Source organism: Ylistrum balloti, unplaced genomic scaffold (assembly GCF_031769215.1).
Source record: "Ylistrum balloti isolate Yb309-2 unplaced genomic scaffold, AGI_CSIRO_Ybal_v1 Utg370276, whole genome shotgun sequence".
NCBI classification, from domain to species: domain Eukaryota; kingdom Metazoa; phylum Mollusca; class Bivalvia; order Pectinida; family Pectinidae; genus Ylistrum; species Ylistrum balloti.
The window spans coordinates 33,490-52,523 of NW_026782213.1; the positions used below are offsets into that span (position 1 = coordinate 33,490).

Genomic DNA, 19,034 nt, shown 5'->3' on the forward strand with positions numbered 1-19,034 from the left:
AGTCTATATTGGAAAAAGTGAACTTTTCGACAAACACCAAAGTGTTAATGCCCGCCGGTATGAGTTTGTATGCGCCAACGATACAGGATTATTTCTAAACTTATATTAAAATCCTATCAAGATAATATCTACTAAATATTACGATTCAAATGCTGAAAAAAGGGCAGTAACTTAATTGTATTTTTTTATTTAACTGTTGACGATGATGTGAAACGGACATGTCAACGAAACAGTGATATACAGTGCGTTTCTAAAATAAATCGCTGCTTATTTGAATGAATAAATAACACTAAGAGTAAAATTAGTCAAATCACAAAAAGTCTATATATATATTTAAGTCCCTCGAGATACATGTAATTGGTTCGATATAGATTGGTATAAGTAGTGATTTATTATAATTAACGTTTTATCATTTGGATCAACCTAGATCATCGCCAAGGGTGTTGTTAATAACACCAACGAGTAATATCTGTTTGTTACACCTTTAATTTGTCTTCCTGATTTCGTTTCAATATATTGGATTACAAAACATACCTTAATTAATGGCTTTTGTATACTTCTTTGTGGATCTAGTTGACCAATCATATTTTAACTTCCGTATTGGCTCTATATTTATCTTATGTGTCAGCCAAAGGAGTTGATGAACTACGTATTGAAAGGAGGTAGGACGAAATCACATTTGAATAAGCCTGACACATTACACAATATACGTCGGGTATTCTCTTCAATGAAATCAATTTTAACCGTATTTTGTTCGAAGTAATCTCGAAGAATAACTTCAACTTATTACAGAAAGTATATACATTAGTTATTAGCGAGTCATCGATAATGTATATATTGCTGCTGTGCTTAGCGATGGTAATTTGGACGGAGGCGTTTTACCCTAACGCTGGACTTAACGACAATTTAATGTACACTCACCAACTGATAACGCTGGAAGGGCTGGACAGAGTAGCGGCGAACTTTCTCTCGTCTAGTGGCCAGGTGACATCTGAATATGATTACGTCATTAAACAACATTTTGGATCGGGTGAGCAGATTTTGTACATTGTTTCATGTATATTTAAGTCTTCTTATGAGACAAACAGTGGGGGGGGGGGTTAGTTTTTTTTTACATTTAGATTTTTACAAGTTTTATCGTACTAAAGAACACAAAACCTTTCCAATGCAAATTCAAATTAGATAAATGGAGCCAAACAAATTGTATAAACAGCATCATAAAGCGGTTTCGTCCATCTCGGATTCGTCAATGATGGTAAGGGGTTGGGTTATCTGATCTTACAAGTATATAACAACAATCTGCACCTATCCTGGTGAAATTTCTATCAACGTTCAAATTCATACAAAGACCTATAATATTATAGATGATTTACAAGTAATTGCAGTGTTCTCGAGTCAAAGTAAAGGTCGCCGCTGCTATATTTTGCAAAAACGTTGTCATGGTCACATTTCTATTGTTTGCTAGGTGATTTTGTCAGTCTTAGCATCATTGACAAGTAACACTGTAATACTGTGTAGTTTATTCAGTTGTTTTGATATAATGAATGTAAATGTAGTTCTAAAGGAGGCGTAGGCCCAAGATTTTTAGTATAAATTATGAATCGATACCGAAACAATAGGAAAAACTTTATTTTAGGATAATGAAAATTACGAAATTGATAGCTTAATTCGGTTATTACACCTCACCGTCCAAATTATGACATTTCTATCGATAACTTTATATGGTATTATGTTGCCGCTAAAGTTTAACAAAATTGTATCCCTGTCATCACTGAGGAGTCCGAGAAGGGAGAAACAGGTGTACGATGCAATTTCATTCATCAGTTAGTTGAAATTCTATTTTTATTAAAGGACACTTTTCACTTGTGTACAATTTCCCACAACGTTTACTATGTTTTATGAAAATTTATCATAAATTGTGTCTTGTGCCTTATTTGTTATATTTTGTGTAAAGTACACATTTTGATTTTAACATTATTTGCTTTTATGGCGATTATGATAAAACTACTTGCTTCTCTAAACAATATTTCTCTATATACGTTCTCTAAAATGCGGTTTTCGGGCGGATGATTCGGTGTTTATCAACAAAATGATAACAATTTTAACCCTAATCAGAAGATTCCATTCGCCTGTGTGTATTTACGCAATCATTTGAATTGTAATCTTTCGGATCTCTTCTTTGGTACGTTCCATTTTATCAGAATAGAAAATCTCACCTTTACCATGAATACGTAAATGACAAATATATCTGTAGCCTGTGTTTGTTTTAATGGTGTGTGTGTTATCCTGAACAATGTCATTGAAACTCAAATATCACACGACTTGAATCCGTAATTGTGTATTTTATTTGAATTTGAAAGAAATTTAACTTGGTAATCGAAAAGTGGACCTCGCCATATGCACATAACATGAAACACTAATCTCATTTTAAAATGTCATATAATACAACGATTGTGGACTTTATTTTTAATATATCCATAATTTATTCACCCTTGCTTATTATGGTTTATTTGGTTACATTTTGTTAGCTTCATGAAGTATTACCTTGTTTCATGATGTTTTGTAGTGTCGTCGTTATTTGCAAGCGATCTTATAACAAGCAAAATAAGATACACACCAACAAGCAGGAAGCAGAATAATACCTACTTATCGGTTACAATGAAAATTGCCTTCAAGATTCGGATAATAATTTTAGGGCAGGATCTTATATTACATATGAACTACTTCAACAATCGAATTTGCAAATAAAATTATGCTTGCATTATGCAAATCCAAGTTGGAAGTCCTTTAAATAACCGTAGTTTCTGATCAGTGTAATATAATTACAAGTGTGCAGAGACTTCACATGTGTTATAGATACACATATGAGTATGAATGCATTCAGCAATGTTCTTTCCAATATTACATTTAAACGAGAAAGGTGGTACGAAAACCCTTGTATAATCGTATACACTGTATTTTATTACATTTATTTCCATTTACAGTAGAGCTGTCTTACAAATTGACTGAGGATATTTAAATGTTTTCTGTAATTTCTATATTTCACTGGTGCGACAGAACACCTATTGTGTCACGAAAGCAATCACAAGTGATGAATATAAGAGATATTTTGTCATACTAGTGAAATCATTAGATATCAAAATCTTAACTTCCTGATCAGATCTGAGTTTTACTACGTGATATATTAAAAACGCACGACAAGGTATGGAATAACAGAACTAGAATGTTGGGGGTACCACCGTTACGGTTCAGGTCCAGCCGGGCGGAAATAGTTGTTATAATAAGGGTTTTATTTATTTATTTATTTGTTTCAATTTGTTGCTTTACACTGATAAACATTTTAAAGATATCATTTACCTCTGTACACCTTCGTTTCATGGAATACTGCTTTTCAAAGGCTTATTTTATATCATACATTCATTATCAGTACAGTTTAACACTACTACAAGCTGATCATTCGGAAAGTCGGCAGATCAAATCCTGATGTGTTGTTAGTGTTATCCGGCGGAGAGTGTAAAACTCGAAGTGTTATTAAGAAAATAAGAACTTTCAAACAAATTTGACACTCCAGAATTACCAGTAGGATCTGGTTCAACAAATCTATATCTGTTAAACAGTAATGTACCAGCTTATTTTATATTTCATTCTATCATTTTCACTAATCACCTGTTAACTTTTAACAAAGTTTTGAACATCACAGTGTTATAATGTGTATATGCGTTATTCATAGTTTTAGTTTTTTTCCAAACACCTGGTCTTATTCTCCTTTTACTTTTCCATGAATCCCGTTGTTAATCTTTTCTTTTGTTGATATTTTGCCCTTGTTTTATGGAATTTGAATTATGATTAAGTTGACGTTTTAGTATTTTCTTGTTTTTTTGATCATATTCACCAGACGTAGACAGTTACGAAAGGTACAAGGCAAAAGCCGAGCAAGTGGCTAGAGCCGTATCCGATGTGTTCAGGATTTATGAAAATGATCCAGATTACACAGTAAATGCCGAACGAATCTTGGAAGGTCAGTGGCTAATACTATATTTTACAATATCGCTGTAATTAAATTCATTTATCTGTTGGAATATTGACATGTTCATGATTTGAAAGTAAATTATTTTAGCACCGGTCAATTCATAATTCATTGACAACAATAAAGACAAAAGGTTAAATTCCGTCATGCTATTATTTTGTCTTGTCTTAATCATTACCAGGAGGTGATACTTGGACAGAGTAATCGGAAACAAGATAACAGTGATTAGCGAACACAATTATATCAAAGCGAATATCTTAATACAAAATATTCTGTCATGTTCTAACAAAATACAGATCAGGAATTTGCCCAACAATAACATTAATACCATTACGTATTATTTAATATCATTAGTTTAATAATATCAAGCCTACATGTGTAATTCAAAAACTTTTTCGTTTGCTAAGCACACAACATAGTCCTGTCGACATGGATGGAAATATCAACGATCTTGTCATCGGAGACACTCACCGATACAGCAATGACAACATTGGTAGACAGGGTAGGAAAATGTTTGATGATAATACAGTCTTTCTACAGCAACACCAACTGGGTCGAGATGAATGGCGCGGTACCATATACAAATTTCGGTAAGTTTTTTGTTAACTAAATAGTATAGATATGATATAGAATTGCCTAATCATGAAATCTATGAGGTGGCGGAGGAATATCAGCATTTGTCCAAAGAATTTGAAAAAAACAAATAGTATAATGTCGTAAATGAAATTGCTACAATTTGCTATGTTTATATCATGCTTTCCTTTGTTCTAGGCTCACCCGCAGCCCTGACATTAATGCCGATAGCCTCGTCACATAAAGAAACATGCAAGTCTTGTGATAACAGCTATGCGGCGTAAGTTAGTTTGTCAACGTGTGAAAATATTGTTTCTTTATTTTCTGATTTCAGCAAATTCCACTGTTATATTTACGAGGTTTATACAATAGAATATGTCAATTTTACATTGTGTACCTATTTGTTGAAGGCAATCCCCCTGATGTCGAAGAAAGTATATCCATATAAGATATGTTATCGTAACTGACAAAGTACTGTGGCTTCTCTTGTTACCTTGTTCTCATGTAGAAACGTGACATCTCGTTTATTTTTCATTGTATAACGAAATTATTTTAAGCAAATGCAACACAGCTTCTTAACTTTAACATGTACCATACATGTACGACATAGCCGTTAGTTTTGGTCATATAACATCGCTTAACTTAACACCTCATCTAATCTATATTCCGTCCTCGTTCCGTTTCGCTAATACCCAGGGCAGTAAAAACTTATTAAATATGAATGTATAGTTATATCATTAACATTTCTACCTTATTTATGTATATAATTAATTAAAGTTGTTGATAATGTAAATATGAAATACGGTTTTCCTGTGATTTTTCAGTAGATGAAATACGCTTATTTCGACAAAAATACAACCTTAAAGCTCTGTTGCATAAACATTTAGATTTGCCATCGTCTTCCCTGAAGTGTTGGTAATGTAAATATAAACAATAAGGTATTTTATTTGCTGTGAGTAATTAACGCCGATATAACTGTAAGATGACCTAGTAAATGTTTCTTGAAACCCTGGGTAAGTCACTTGTTACAATATAGACTATAAGTAATAACGTCCAGTTAATGAATAGTTTTCTTTGTATACCATAAACATTTGTTCTTGACGTTACGTTGTTCTAAAAGTAGTTGTTATATCAAAATTACATTAAATTATTTATAAGGTTAGTCCATCTCCCCGTCTACATTTTGGCTATTCTCTCGACCACCTAGGCTTCAAAAATGTTGTAAAATGTAGGCCCTTAGCATCACTGATGAATCATTGAAAGAGGAAACAGCTGTATGGTGCAGTTTAATTCATTGTTTGACTCTACTGTACCTTTATCTATTTAATACATTCACGCGCGTGTCTTTTGTACAACCTATATATTATCGTTAACGCTTTTCAATACCTACTTATTCGTGATATTTGTTGTAACCGGCTGACCATTACATTTCAGGTTAAGAATGGGATCTTGTAATGATAATTTGCTAGTTGATGATCACCTAACCAGTGGATACAGATCTGGACAGCTTATCTCTACTAAACCCTCAGGTAACTTTGAATAGCTCATTAGTGGGGAATAGTATCGATACACAAAATCGACCAATTATATAGAGCTGGTAAAGCTCTTCTATCGGACAGATTCTGTGATTTGTAAATTGTGTCGTAAAACTACTATCATCACTACGAAACATTTTCCTATACAGTGTTCTGTTTCATTCAGCAGAAGGGACCAACTTCCTGGGCATATTGGGCACCTTGTTTCGCCTAGGTAGTAGACCAGGAAAGAACGTAGAAGATAATAAATTGAAAAACGGTATATTGGAGTTGCACTCCGTGTAGATCCTATGTTCTTTGAAGCTGTTTGACATTGTGTAAAATGACCGTCGGTTACTAAGTTGGCATTGCTGCTGATATTAGAAAATTTATATATACTTATTAGTATTAGAAATAATTGTTCGTATATTCATTTAACTTTATCTTATATTAGTGACATGAATTGATTTCTTATGTCTGTTCATTTTTGTACGGTATGCAATCTCTATATAGGGAAGAGAAAGAAATTGTCTGTGATGATACACGTCATTGTTTCTTTTCTTACCTCGTATATTGCCATATATGTGAGATGAATAATCTTATAGAGGCAGTATAAGGGTGGTCCATCCACTGAGGATGTTAATAGAGTCATCATACTGAAATCTCACAACCTGCACCACGAGTTGATCCGTTTACACTGAAAACATGATAATTAGCTCTTATCGACAAGGTAATGAAGAGGACAGACAATTTTATAGGTTTGGTTTGTCTTTTTAGACGGTATATAACCTTTCTTTCTTTTACGATATGATATAGAATGTATCGTGAACGAGGGAGGGGGTTCAGTCGGTTAAAGCATTTGTTTACGGTGGAGTGAAGATACACTGGTGTGGCTCACACTTTCCTACTGGACCGATTTGTGCTTGTTCACAAATCTATCAATCAGGCAAACAGTCAAAAACATAACCTTTACCTTATTGTAGTCTTTGCTTGGTGTTCATGCTCAGCAGATAATGATTTAAACATGACTCGAACACATTCAGAAATGTAATTCCTGCTCATAGTAAAAACAAGTAATCTCGATGTCTTAGTACGTGCACGCTAGGGCACGAAAAATAAAGTATTCTACGACTTGTATCATGCAAATTCATACGAATTGAAAACTCTTGCGTACATATTCAAAATATTCAATATAGTATTTGACGCTTAAATTAAAATTCACGGCTGCGTTCTCTTTTAATAAAAAAATAATGGCAAGACATCAATTGCCTGGGTTATTTCAGACCCTTCAGGAATCTAGTTCTAATTTTTGCATATATTGTATCTGATAACTCTGACACTACAGGCAAATGCAGTCATGGCGGCGTCACAGATGCTGGAGCTGATATTCCGCCGACTGGGGGAATTAACAAAGAAACAACAGAATGGGCACTTTCCCCGCATGCACATCTTCACTACGACGCTTCAGAAGCTGCTATCCAAGCGACGGCACATTTCTTTTTGAATTCGGGTACGATAGCGATTATTGACAACCCAGTGAACGACAGTGTATCCTCTCAAGTTTTAAATGTTTACAGCCGATTAGTATTTGTCTCAGTTTTGAATTAATGCAGACAGGATAGAGCAGGCTCGAAAATTTTGAAAAACGCAATCAAACTAATACAAAAGTTTTTTTTTTTAAAAGAAAAAAAGATGTGCTCTCGAATTTCAATGCTATACTTTTTTTTAACTTTCTTCAAGCTGTTACTAAATAACGTAATTCAATAAAGCTTATCTAAATATTTGATGTTGAAGAAATTTGAAGTGCATGTATTTCATATTTATTTGGAAGCAACTGGAATACTCACGGACGTAACACAAGAAAACATTATGAAACTTCTTGGATTACAACTAAAATCGGCAACTTCTCTTGGATTCGTCGTTGATGTCAGTGGCTCCATGGGAGATGATATAGCGTCCGTGCGACTCGCGTTATCTCAAAAAGTCAACGAGGCACGGCGGAGTGACGCAGCACCAGGCATCTACGTACTAGCTACATTCAGTGATCCAGGTATATCATTCAGATTACATGTTTATCCATCGTCATCAATCGGCCACATAATGTTTTAAAGACTTGATGTGATAAGGTTGCAAAAGCAGCTTTCTTCAGTTCTATCAAAACCAATGCATTACTGTCTATAGTAGTCGGACGTTCAGGCACATCAGATTCGACTGCAGCCTTCAGTTTTATTAGATTACAGCCGTTACAGTCTACAACAGTTCCACTTTCTAGAACAATGCAATAAACTGCAGCCTTCGGTTCTTTTAGATTATGTTCTACAACAGCCTTCCTTTCCAGTAGAATACAGTCGACTACGTCCTTGCGTTATTTCACTATATTGTTGACTACAAACCTGTATTCTATCAGAATATAGTTGCCTACAGATTTGCGTTTAATCAGAACACCGAACGACAGGAATCTTTCATACCGAGGTGGAAAGGTTGGAATATCATTGGTATTATACTCCACTGTCTGATTATGTAGCGAAACACCGTGATGAATCAATGTAGTTAATTTACAACTCCAACTGAAATTTGAACAGATAATAAAGTGTTATGTTCAATCAAGAATACATAATTAATCCAAATGAACATTTTTTTAAAAAAATGACGTTCAAAAGTAGTATTACGCCAATGTATCTCTTTAACTTAGACCTTTTGTTCACTGACGTTTGTAATGTATAAATATATTTTTAAAATCGTTGTCAATGCCAGAAGGAGATATGTAGTAGTTAATACGAAAGCGACGCTTTGTTCATTTTATCTGTTTGATGTAGATTTATTCATTCTTACAGAATATTTAACGACAGCTAGAAATACGACTGACGCCAATGAAATGATCGAATGGATTGATGGACTTTCAGCAAGTGGAGGGGGTGACTGCCCGGAATATGCAATGTCTGGGCTCCTTGCTGGTAAGTATGAAAATAAAATATAAATAAAACATCTTAAAGTCAATAGAATCGTTATATGAACTCACACCAGAGAAACTAAATGAAAAAATAAAGATGGGAGCTATGGCAAAAGTTCAAGGAGAATAAGACCTACCATGTAAACTCTAGTAATGTAACGGCTTCAAATGAGAAAAAGGTTTGTAACAACGAAAAGTTAGCGAAGAAAATTAAGTTCTCAGGAAAAAAAACACCAAAACAAAATTGTTAGTCAGATGAAACGTGATCTCTTCTCAGCATCAATTGTAAAAGTTAAGTCATACACATATGAATCTGTCTTTAATGTTGACTTATACAGAAAAGATCTAAAACGATTCAGATTAAAAGGAAAGGTTTCTGGTCCACTACATGACATATGATGTCCAGTGCTCGTTAATGTCTGATCTTGTCGTTGACTGCGTTCAGATTTCGATGAAATGAAGGTATTTTACTTGTTGTTAAACGCTTTATATGGGAGATATTTTTCTGTTGACAATCAGATATGGATGACATGTCGGTTTTATGATGACGGTGTTAACTAATAATGTGTTGATTTTCCAATCACTTCTAGGAACTGATTCTACATTTATATTGTCACGTGATGCATTTGTATTATTATTGATAATTTCCCCTCCTGTATATTAATTACTTTACATTAAAGTTTTATATAAAGGCATTCCTTTGTGTCATCCTTCCTCAGGTGTTGAACTCTCGGAACCAAATTCAGAAATATTCCTTGCCACTGACGCTAGCGCCAAAGATTCCTCTGATGCAAACACTGCCATTAGTGCAATAATTGCGAAGGGGATCAAAGTTCATTTTCTGTTGACAGGATCATGTTCTTCGTCACGACGACGTAGAGGTATATATATATATACGTATCGTTTTCAGTTATTACTAATACTAATATTATTGTTTAGTGTTTAACGTTAGATATCCTACCAGGATTAACACAGCTTGTCTATGTTCCGATGATAAAACCAAAGCGATTGCATTCATTCATTAGTAGGGTTTTTGATATAATAGCTTGATGCGGAAATATAATTCATTGTAGTGTTTTATTTCTAATGTCCTTTTTTACATATAGATGACTAATTGACTAGAAAAAAAGTGAAATGTGGAGAGGATATATATTGTCCTCCCGAATACTGACAGGGCCAGGAGCTTTTCTGCAACCTGTACAATATCATTATTAGATGGCGACGTGATCAGCAGCTTGTTTGTTGACACATTGTAGCCATGCAGAAATTTAAACAAAAAAGAAGAAATGTATATTAATACTAATGATTGAAAGCAAAGTACATCCTGTAAAAAAGTGAAAGTAGTTTGTTCAAAGGGTTCACCAGATTGCAATACATGGAACCGGTCAATAATGATAAACGCCTGAAATGCTGCAATCTAGAAGGCGAATTTCATTGTACAAGAGAATACCAATATGTCAAAGTAACCATTTAAACTCAAATTCAATATAACTATGGTGAATATAATTAACATGGATACTACATCAAAGTAAATGAGGAATAAAACCAGGTGTTCCGGGAGAGTAAGAGGACAATTCAAGTAAATAATGCCACGTTCATCAACTGAGAACAAGAACTCAATATCCAACGAACATTCAATCTTCATATCGTACAACGAAATAGAGTATTTCTCAATAATATCACTCTGACGACCGTATTCCTTTATTGCAGATATTTTATCTAGAAAGAAGAGAGACCTGGCGACATTCCAGAATATAGCAGCATCTAGCGGTGGGAGTGTGTACCAAATCGGTAGCCTTGAACTCTCCACTGTCCTTGGTCATTTACTCGAGGTATAATATCACGTGATTACCCGCAATGACATCGATACGTACATAAGTATATACCTTAATTTCATGCCACAGTCGTATCAACATGTAAATTGTTGAGTTTAATGTTTAAAGAATTGTACAAATAACACAATTGCATCTTTCAATACATATTAAGAATTAGTTACATCATTGTTAAAAAGGTGTGAAACTCCATCATAAGGACATTTCGTTTCTTCAGAGTACATAGTAACGCTTCGGGTCATAAAAACTATAATTATAATTAGTAGAATTACAAAAATAGAATAAAATCACAGCACTTTTCTTGGTGAATTTAATGTATTCTGAACTGTGACCATGGAAGCATATCAGACGTCGAGCGCGATAAGAATAAAAATGATAAATGGATATATAGAAAAAATATTCATAGCGGATTTACGTTATAAAGTTTGAATTACGCGCCTTTTTCAAGGAACTGATCATGGAATTATTTGCATTTCTTTCGCAGGAAAACTTTGCATCCTCTATCGCCGTGATGGACTATTTTATCCAGACTACTGGAGAGAGCAACTCTATGACAATAACGGTAGATAGCGGATCAATTAGCCTGTTCATCAGCATCACTGGTCCACACAGCCTCACCGAAGCCTCATTGTTGGACCCATTAGGTACTCACTTGGAAACAACCTCACTCACAACACCATATCGGTCACAGACTTGGCAGCAACCTACCTCACAACATCCTATCAGTCACTCACGAGACTCTCTCTCTCTCTCTCAGCAATATCACCATGCAATTGCTTATTGCACTCACACAGACACGTGCTAATTTGAAGTAATCACTTTAACATGTGATTTATCTTTATTTCAGGAAGAGTAGAAACCTTCTCAACAGAAAATGCGACACGGCATTATTCCAGCTACAAAATCAAAATGACGATTCAAGTAAGACATGTTCATTGCCTTATGCTTTAATCTGGTTTTTTTTTTCGAAATGTCTTGTGCTTTGTTTGTTATCATATTACTGTTTATGTCGTTTCATTGTGGTTTACATCACATAACAACATGTGTATTACGATTATGTAATGAGGAATTAGGACCTGCACTTTAACCAAACTTCAGATTGACTTAAGGTGATCTGTTATGTAGTGATTATAATATCCATCTGCTGTAGAGTCCGACGCCCGGCACCTGGATGCTGACACGCTTTTCCAGTAGAGAATGGGAACTAAACATCACCGTGTCCAGTGAACTCGATATCGACGTTCAGCTGATAGAGACAGACGACTCTGGGATACATTACGTATCTACACGGAACCCTATATCAGGTACTTTATGTATCCACTCGGAACACTTTACCAGGTCATCGCGTATCATTTCGGAATCCTATAACAGGTAAAATACGTATTTATCCGGAAACCATATAACAGGTAAATTACATGTCCACCCGGAAACCATATAACAGGTTCATTATAAATCCACTCGGAACGCTATACGTGATAGCTTTCACTTTATCAACCTGGAACCTTGTTATATGGTTGTATTGACTCTTTAGGCTGTTATAAGACATCAATTTGTATGGGTTTTTTGTAATCTTTTTGTTATTGGAACAATTTTGTAACTGATCAGCAAATTACTTTTTTTCCGGAATGCCTTTAATTACGTTAGTCATACTCAAACTTTAAAATTAACTGCTTAACCAATCTCCTGATAAATCATTCCTTGTAATGCTACTATAAGTACATTTCGGCGTTCTGTATTGTTAAAACTACTGTATTACAGGTACAAACTACACGCTGGCAGTTGTTGTCTACAATCTCAACACCTCCTCGACATCCTTCAGTGTAAACATTCTGGATGCGGACGGAACAGTCACTTCTAATACACCAATAAACATTACGTTTGGAGAGTCTAAAACCACTGGTTATATACCAATTGTCATACCTGCAGCAGTAAGTAGTGCCCCTTGTTAAATCATTATTAAACTGTTGAGTTATGGGAATAGACCACCTTCATATGTTTATTCTGGCATTCTTCTGAACAAATCTTAACATTTCTTCCTGGAACAATTACGTTCCCGTCTATATCTGATATATCATTTTATCATTTGCGAACAGCTTCTTCAAATTAATATTCTGACATGGTTTTCATAACCTGGCTGGCTTTCACTCACATGGATGAATCATTTACCAATTAGTTTTTAAAATGTATGTTTATAATATATAATATTGCTCATTCAAATTGTACAGAACTTTTACGTCCAGCTGATTGGGACCGATCAAAATGGCTTCCAGTTCAAGCGAATGGCAGGAGCTATGTTCACACCTGTTGGGGTGGATTTATTTGTTCAGCCAATATTCGGTACGTTTAACTTGATTTATTTGAACGGAAATTATTTTCATGTCGGATTAATGACCTTTGCTTAAAGTTGAAGCACTTGTATCCAACCAATCTTCCATCATCGTATCCTGATATTTTATCTACAACAATGATATAATGAGCTGAACAATGATATAACTTAATTTAGCATTTTTTAAATGATAAACATTCTACAGGAAACCTTGATATCGGAACTCTTCAGAACATTACCTATACACTGAGTAACCAGGGAAGTACCACGGAAACATACACAGTCAGCATCGTTGACGATAAGGGACGGGCCCTACCGCCAACGTCAAAGCATCACAGCGTTAATGCAGGAAGTAACGTCACCGATAATTTTCAGCTTTCTAGCACTACAGAGCTGGAATACACGTTGGTATTACATAAAATCATGTTAATCGCCTAATAAGAAAAACAATACATTCTCTAAAAAAACTTATAAATAAACTCGTATAAATCAAATTCCAAGACTTCTGTTGCCTGAAGTAATCTGCCATTAACGGGAAAACTGTATGCTTTCAGATACTTTTGATATGTTAGTTTTGAAGTGTTGTACAAGGGTGCAGTATCAAAAAACAATTGCATTTATTTGCCATATTCAGTACAACAGTAAAGTTTGTATTAGTTTAATCCAAATCACAATTATTATTTTATTCTGTTTGTATATCACAGGACGTACACCATCAGCGTCACCTCCTTCGGATCCTCAACTGTTCTGCAGTCCACGACATACACAGTCATGGTACAGTCTGTATACTATTCAAACAAATGAAGAGAACACTATTCAATTGTCATAATGATTCGACAAAAATAAGTACAAAAATAATACAATAGAATAAAGTAATTTCCGGTGACATTTTTAGCTCTATCAGTCATCTCAAAATTGATATTCGACTCCTCTATGCATTGTATTTTCTGCATCCTGATACCTTTAGCATCGTTTCATTGATAAACACTAATAATATATATTATGTATAATTAATATATGCATTTAACCATTTATAACATTTTATCAAAACAGCTTATATCGCTGATAATTTCATTGATATGGGAAACATTTATATAAATAATAGGAATGATATTTTGTATTTATAGTTTACCGGCGCTTTTTGTTCTTCATTCATGACGACACCTAAATGTGAGGTAGAAAATACCGGTAATTGTTCTTTGTTTTCGTGGTCTGCTTCTGCTGTTTTTTCATTTGACGTGTCGACGTTCCTAGTCACAGATAACGTGACTGTAGTCATTGACGGGGGAGACACGACCCGCCTCTATATCAGGTAATGTTAGTTGTCATTATGACACAAAGAACATATAGAGATAGTTTTGTTCATTGTTAAATACTGTAATATTGTTTATAACAAACCATTGAATCAAATCATAACAGAAACCAATGGCGATAAATCGTGTCAAACCTATCCCCATATACTATGAAATCATTAACTTTCGTGGCGGAAATAGATATCCACTGATACATATGACCATGGATCAGTTCACTGTTAATATTATCTGTCCATGAATCATTGTGCAATTTAAAGGTGTTCTTTTATAAACCATGAAAATTAAACACCGCGAAAATATACCATTTTAGGTATGATGCCTAATTGCTTTGATTATGAGCTTAATTCTTTAAGATAGAGTGGATATCAATACAAGGACGTGTTTATTTCACTGAACTACACTGGAAAGTATAAGGCGGGAAGCGAAATAAAGTCAATAAAAGTATGTAAAATATTGAATTGGTTTGATTTTGAGATAATAAGTACACTAGTTGAATCAAACTCAACCCGTCTCTTATTTTTTATTTTAATTTTTGCACGAGAGTGAATTTATCGACCAAGATTTCAGACTAGGCACCGAGACTTTGGCAAGGCCTTCAATTGTACCTTTTTATATAATAATGGTACCCTTACCGCATATTTAGAGACATTATCTAGAAGATATACATTCATCAGCTTTCTACAACAGTTGTTTTCTTCGATTCTTAATAACAATGTGGCACAGGAGGAGGGGTTTTCTCTAAACTGTATTTTAAGCGTAATAATATCTATTTTGCACTTTTCATTTTAGCAAGCTACCTATAATGCCAACTGATATTATTTACATTTAATATTGTTAAGATGTTTTAAATTGTTTTTCAATATTACAATTCCTGTCATAAATGTGGACAGCTGATGAAAGTCTCAATGAGAAGCTATTCGCTGACCTACCCTGGAAAATGTTATCGCAAAAATGTCGCTATTTGGTTAATTTACATTAGAAACACTTCATCAAACGATTGTAAATGTACAGGGGAAATATAACCAGGTGTTCCCAAAGGGTAAGCGCTGCGTCTAGTAGACTGTCTATGATGAAGCTTTGTTGAATTTCAGATGTAGATGTTGAAGAGTTTATAAAGGAGAAGTCTAGTTCTTGTTTAAATATCAAAACTTTTCTGCATTAACTTATACAAAATATACATGTAAACTTATAAACAAAAATCAGCCTTTACCATACCAAAGTTTTGATGTTCTTACTCTTGCAAAAGCCCGAGTGAGCGGGCGTCTCGCTACTGGAGACTAGGCTCTCTCCTGTCTGGCCTCTGCTCCCCTCTGTTCTCTTTGGCAGACCAAGAGAGGTCTATTTATACTAAAAGGTTAGGAAACAGGCTGCTAACAATGATTGAGTAATACATGAGTTATTGACATAAACTTATACATGGGAAAGGTCGTAGATTAAGTTGTTTTCCACAAGATAAGTATGCAAGGACCTTCATGCAAACTTCTTAGATAGGGCTCAGTTAATTACTTATATAATCAGAGAATAAATTAATACATGGACATGTAAAGTAGATTAAGTAGCAACAGTATGTCCTTGGCTTCTGGTCAATACATAACCATCTACTGATCGATAGATGTGATGTCAGTAATAAATTGCTGGTCTCATTCTGGCACTTGCATTATAATTAAGAATCTGACCTATGTATAACTAAACACAGTTTTGAATAATTTAATTAACTGGCATTTTGATAGGAATTGAACTATTTCTTTTGAAACATTGTTAAAGGCTCACATTTTGTTTTTTCCAGTGGAAGTTGCTGTGTAACAAATTTTACGTTGAATGCATTTCCTACGGCTGGAAGTGGTTGCCAGGCGACGCAGTATGTGTACAAATCCCTATCGGGGTTTCAGTATGTGACATCATTGGAAATCACAGACGACACTTCTGGCAAGGTATGTTGTAATCGTAACACAAAAAGAACTTTTCAGCTTCAGAAAATTTACTAAGAGTAATTACTCAATTTGGAGCTACAAGTGTTGGTTGTGTTGTAATTGATTTGTTATTGAGCTACTATTCCTTTTGTATTCTGTTCTATATACTTTTTTTGTTTTGTATTTCGATCCGCTCGTCTATAACCTTTCGATACCTTCAGGTTATATTTGTATATTAACTTAACAGAACAGAAACGCACAATTAACTGATGCATTCCTATGATATTTTGGGAAATTTATACAAAAAAAATATATCAATGTGAAGGGACAAGACTACTCTTTACAATACTGAAAAGTCTGTAAGACATCACTCGTGTCATCAGTCGTTATGCAAAGAGGGATACCCTCGAAAGACAAAATGACACTTCAGTACCTGGTGTGGGCACCTCTTACAAGAATCCCTGCACGGATTCTCCTATGCATTGAACTCATGGAAACATTGATTCGTCTTAAGGAAATGTTGTTGCATGCTTGTGTTAATGCTGCGATCAACGTGGTTAGTTGGGGATTTTTGTCGTTTCCTAATACGTCTGTCTAGCTCATCCACCAGATGCTCAATGGGAGACCAATGGTGGCCATTCCAAAGATTGAACGTTGTTTGCCGTGTGAAAATCATGAAAAACTCTGGAAACATGCGGTCTAGCATTTTGTTGCTGCAAACGTAGGTTATGACGTCTGCGAAGTGGGAAGATATGTGGTTAGAGGATCTGTTCTCTTTATAGAACGGCACTGAGGTTTGGATATAGGACCATTAATGGGGATTTTACTCAATGAGAGATGCCTCCCAAAACCATTAGAGAAGCCCCAGCGAATATGTAGCGTTCAACCAAGCATGCGTCAGCGAAACGCTAGATTCAAAGGTGAACATCACACGCCTCCACCGACGCATCCAAAACCATATCGCGCCATGTCTTCGCATCCAGTCAAGACGCCTTTGCCACCTCAGATGTGTCAAAGGTGACCCGACATAAGGTCGGCGGAAAATTATTCTCTCAAGCGGTTCCTGGCAGTGTAAGCACTAATGTGTCTGCCATGAGTACCTGAGGTATGCGACACAGTCTCTACAGCAGTCCTGTATCTGTCGCTCAAGTGCGCCCTGTCTTGTCATGCGGTCGTCATACGCGGACGACCGTTCCTGGGACGATCGCTAAACTAACCAAGTAGCATGGAAACGTGTGTAGATACGATTAATTGTAAACGGGACAACGCCAAATTGTCCTGCGACAGCAATTTGGCTGTGACCATCCATCTGCAACGCAATTGCTTTACCCGTCTGAATTTGCGTTAGTGACATCTCGGTCAATGGCGAAATCAAAATGCCGACGTGGAAAATTAATGTGGCTGAACTTAGAATATCCTTTGAAATTATTCGTTCGAAAAAAATCCTGCTTTGGGTAAATTGCCAAATAGAGAGATCACTCTTGATGTAATACCTGACAAAATATTCCATTATTTCCTAACAAGCTAAGGTATACTGCAGGTTGGAACTTTATGTGTTTCTTTTTTTTGTTGCGTATAAAAAAGCCATTGTTATACTTTAACAGGATGGGGATGACGTCACATACGTAACGGAGGACACAGAGACGAACCTAGGACTGATCGCTGGGGTATTAATCGGGGTAGCGGTTCTCATACTGGGTGTCACAGCCGTACTCAAGTACGTCACGTCGAAGAAGGTTGTTAAGGAAAATACCAGCATGGTTGAATTTGAAGAGACCAAGCATCCCGATACTTCACAGAGAACGAGATTCGACCCGAAAACACTGAGTCCTAAGGCGTGGGATTGCGAGTACGTGATTTCTTCTTGTTTGTATAAAAAAAAAGTTGCTATGTTATCATAGCTTTACATGTTAATCTATGAATGACGGAATATACGCCAGATCAAATATTAAACATCTCAATTAATAAGTTCAACAAAACAAAGAGAACATCAGATAAACGCTCAAAAGAAAGAATAGAGAAATATTACAAAGTGTACATAGTCAGCGAGTACGTTAATGTATTTAAAAAATCACATATTGATAATATTCTTCATTAAAATGAACAAAACAACGAGAACATCAGGCAAACACTCTTGAACATACAGAGAAATATTCAAAAGTACACAGTGTCAAGAAGTACGTTATCCTATGAAATACTTTATGATGCATTTCATTGTCTCACGAATGTGTTTTGTATATGTTGACAGGGTAACGTTTGCACCACGTCCACCAATGACTACAAGAATGAAATTTTGATTTGAAGTGCAACCGCCTTTCCTGAACAAAACCTTAAACATCGGACATAACAGAAATTATTGTTTTATCAGTTAACAATCTATTGTATTCCATATACGACAGACCTTAAGTAAAAGGACAGAAAATATTCTTATAGGTACAATGCATGATACCTAGAAGTTGCATGACATTACTTACATGGATTGACAAATTTATATCACGGGTGTCGGCTATGAAGCAGAAAACACTTCATGAGTCACCATATAAATATTTCCTGTATTCATATCTTGTCCTTGGTTTATTGACGTTTTAT

At 35.2% G+C, this 19,034-nt stretch overlaps 1 protein-coding gene across 1 annotated transcript; it reads left to right on the forward strand.

Moving 5' to 3' along the window:
• The first annotated feature begins 828 nt into the window (after positions 1-828).
• LOC132552758 (von Willebrand factor A domain-containing protein 7-like) lies at positions 829-18,742 on the forward strand. Its single transcript, XM_060216946.1, has 21 exons — positions 829-1,030; positions 3,896-4,018; positions 4,435-4,617; positions 4,799-4,880; positions 6,035-6,129; positions 7,439-7,624; positions 7,946-8,164; positions 8,949-9,068; positions 9,784-9,939; positions 10,775-10,896; positions 11,381-11,540; positions 11,744-11,817; positions 12,047-12,200; positions 12,655-12,824; positions 13,122-13,233; positions 13,428-13,626; positions 13,927-13,996; positions 14,350-14,534; positions 16,322-16,466; positions 18,050-18,294; positions 18,694-18,742. Exons 1-21 carry the CDS (start codon positions 829-831, stop codon positions 18,740-18,742), a joined length of 3,051 nt encoding a protein of 1,016 aa, XP_060072929.1.
• The last annotated feature ends 292 nt before the right edge of the window (positions 18,743-19,034 follow it).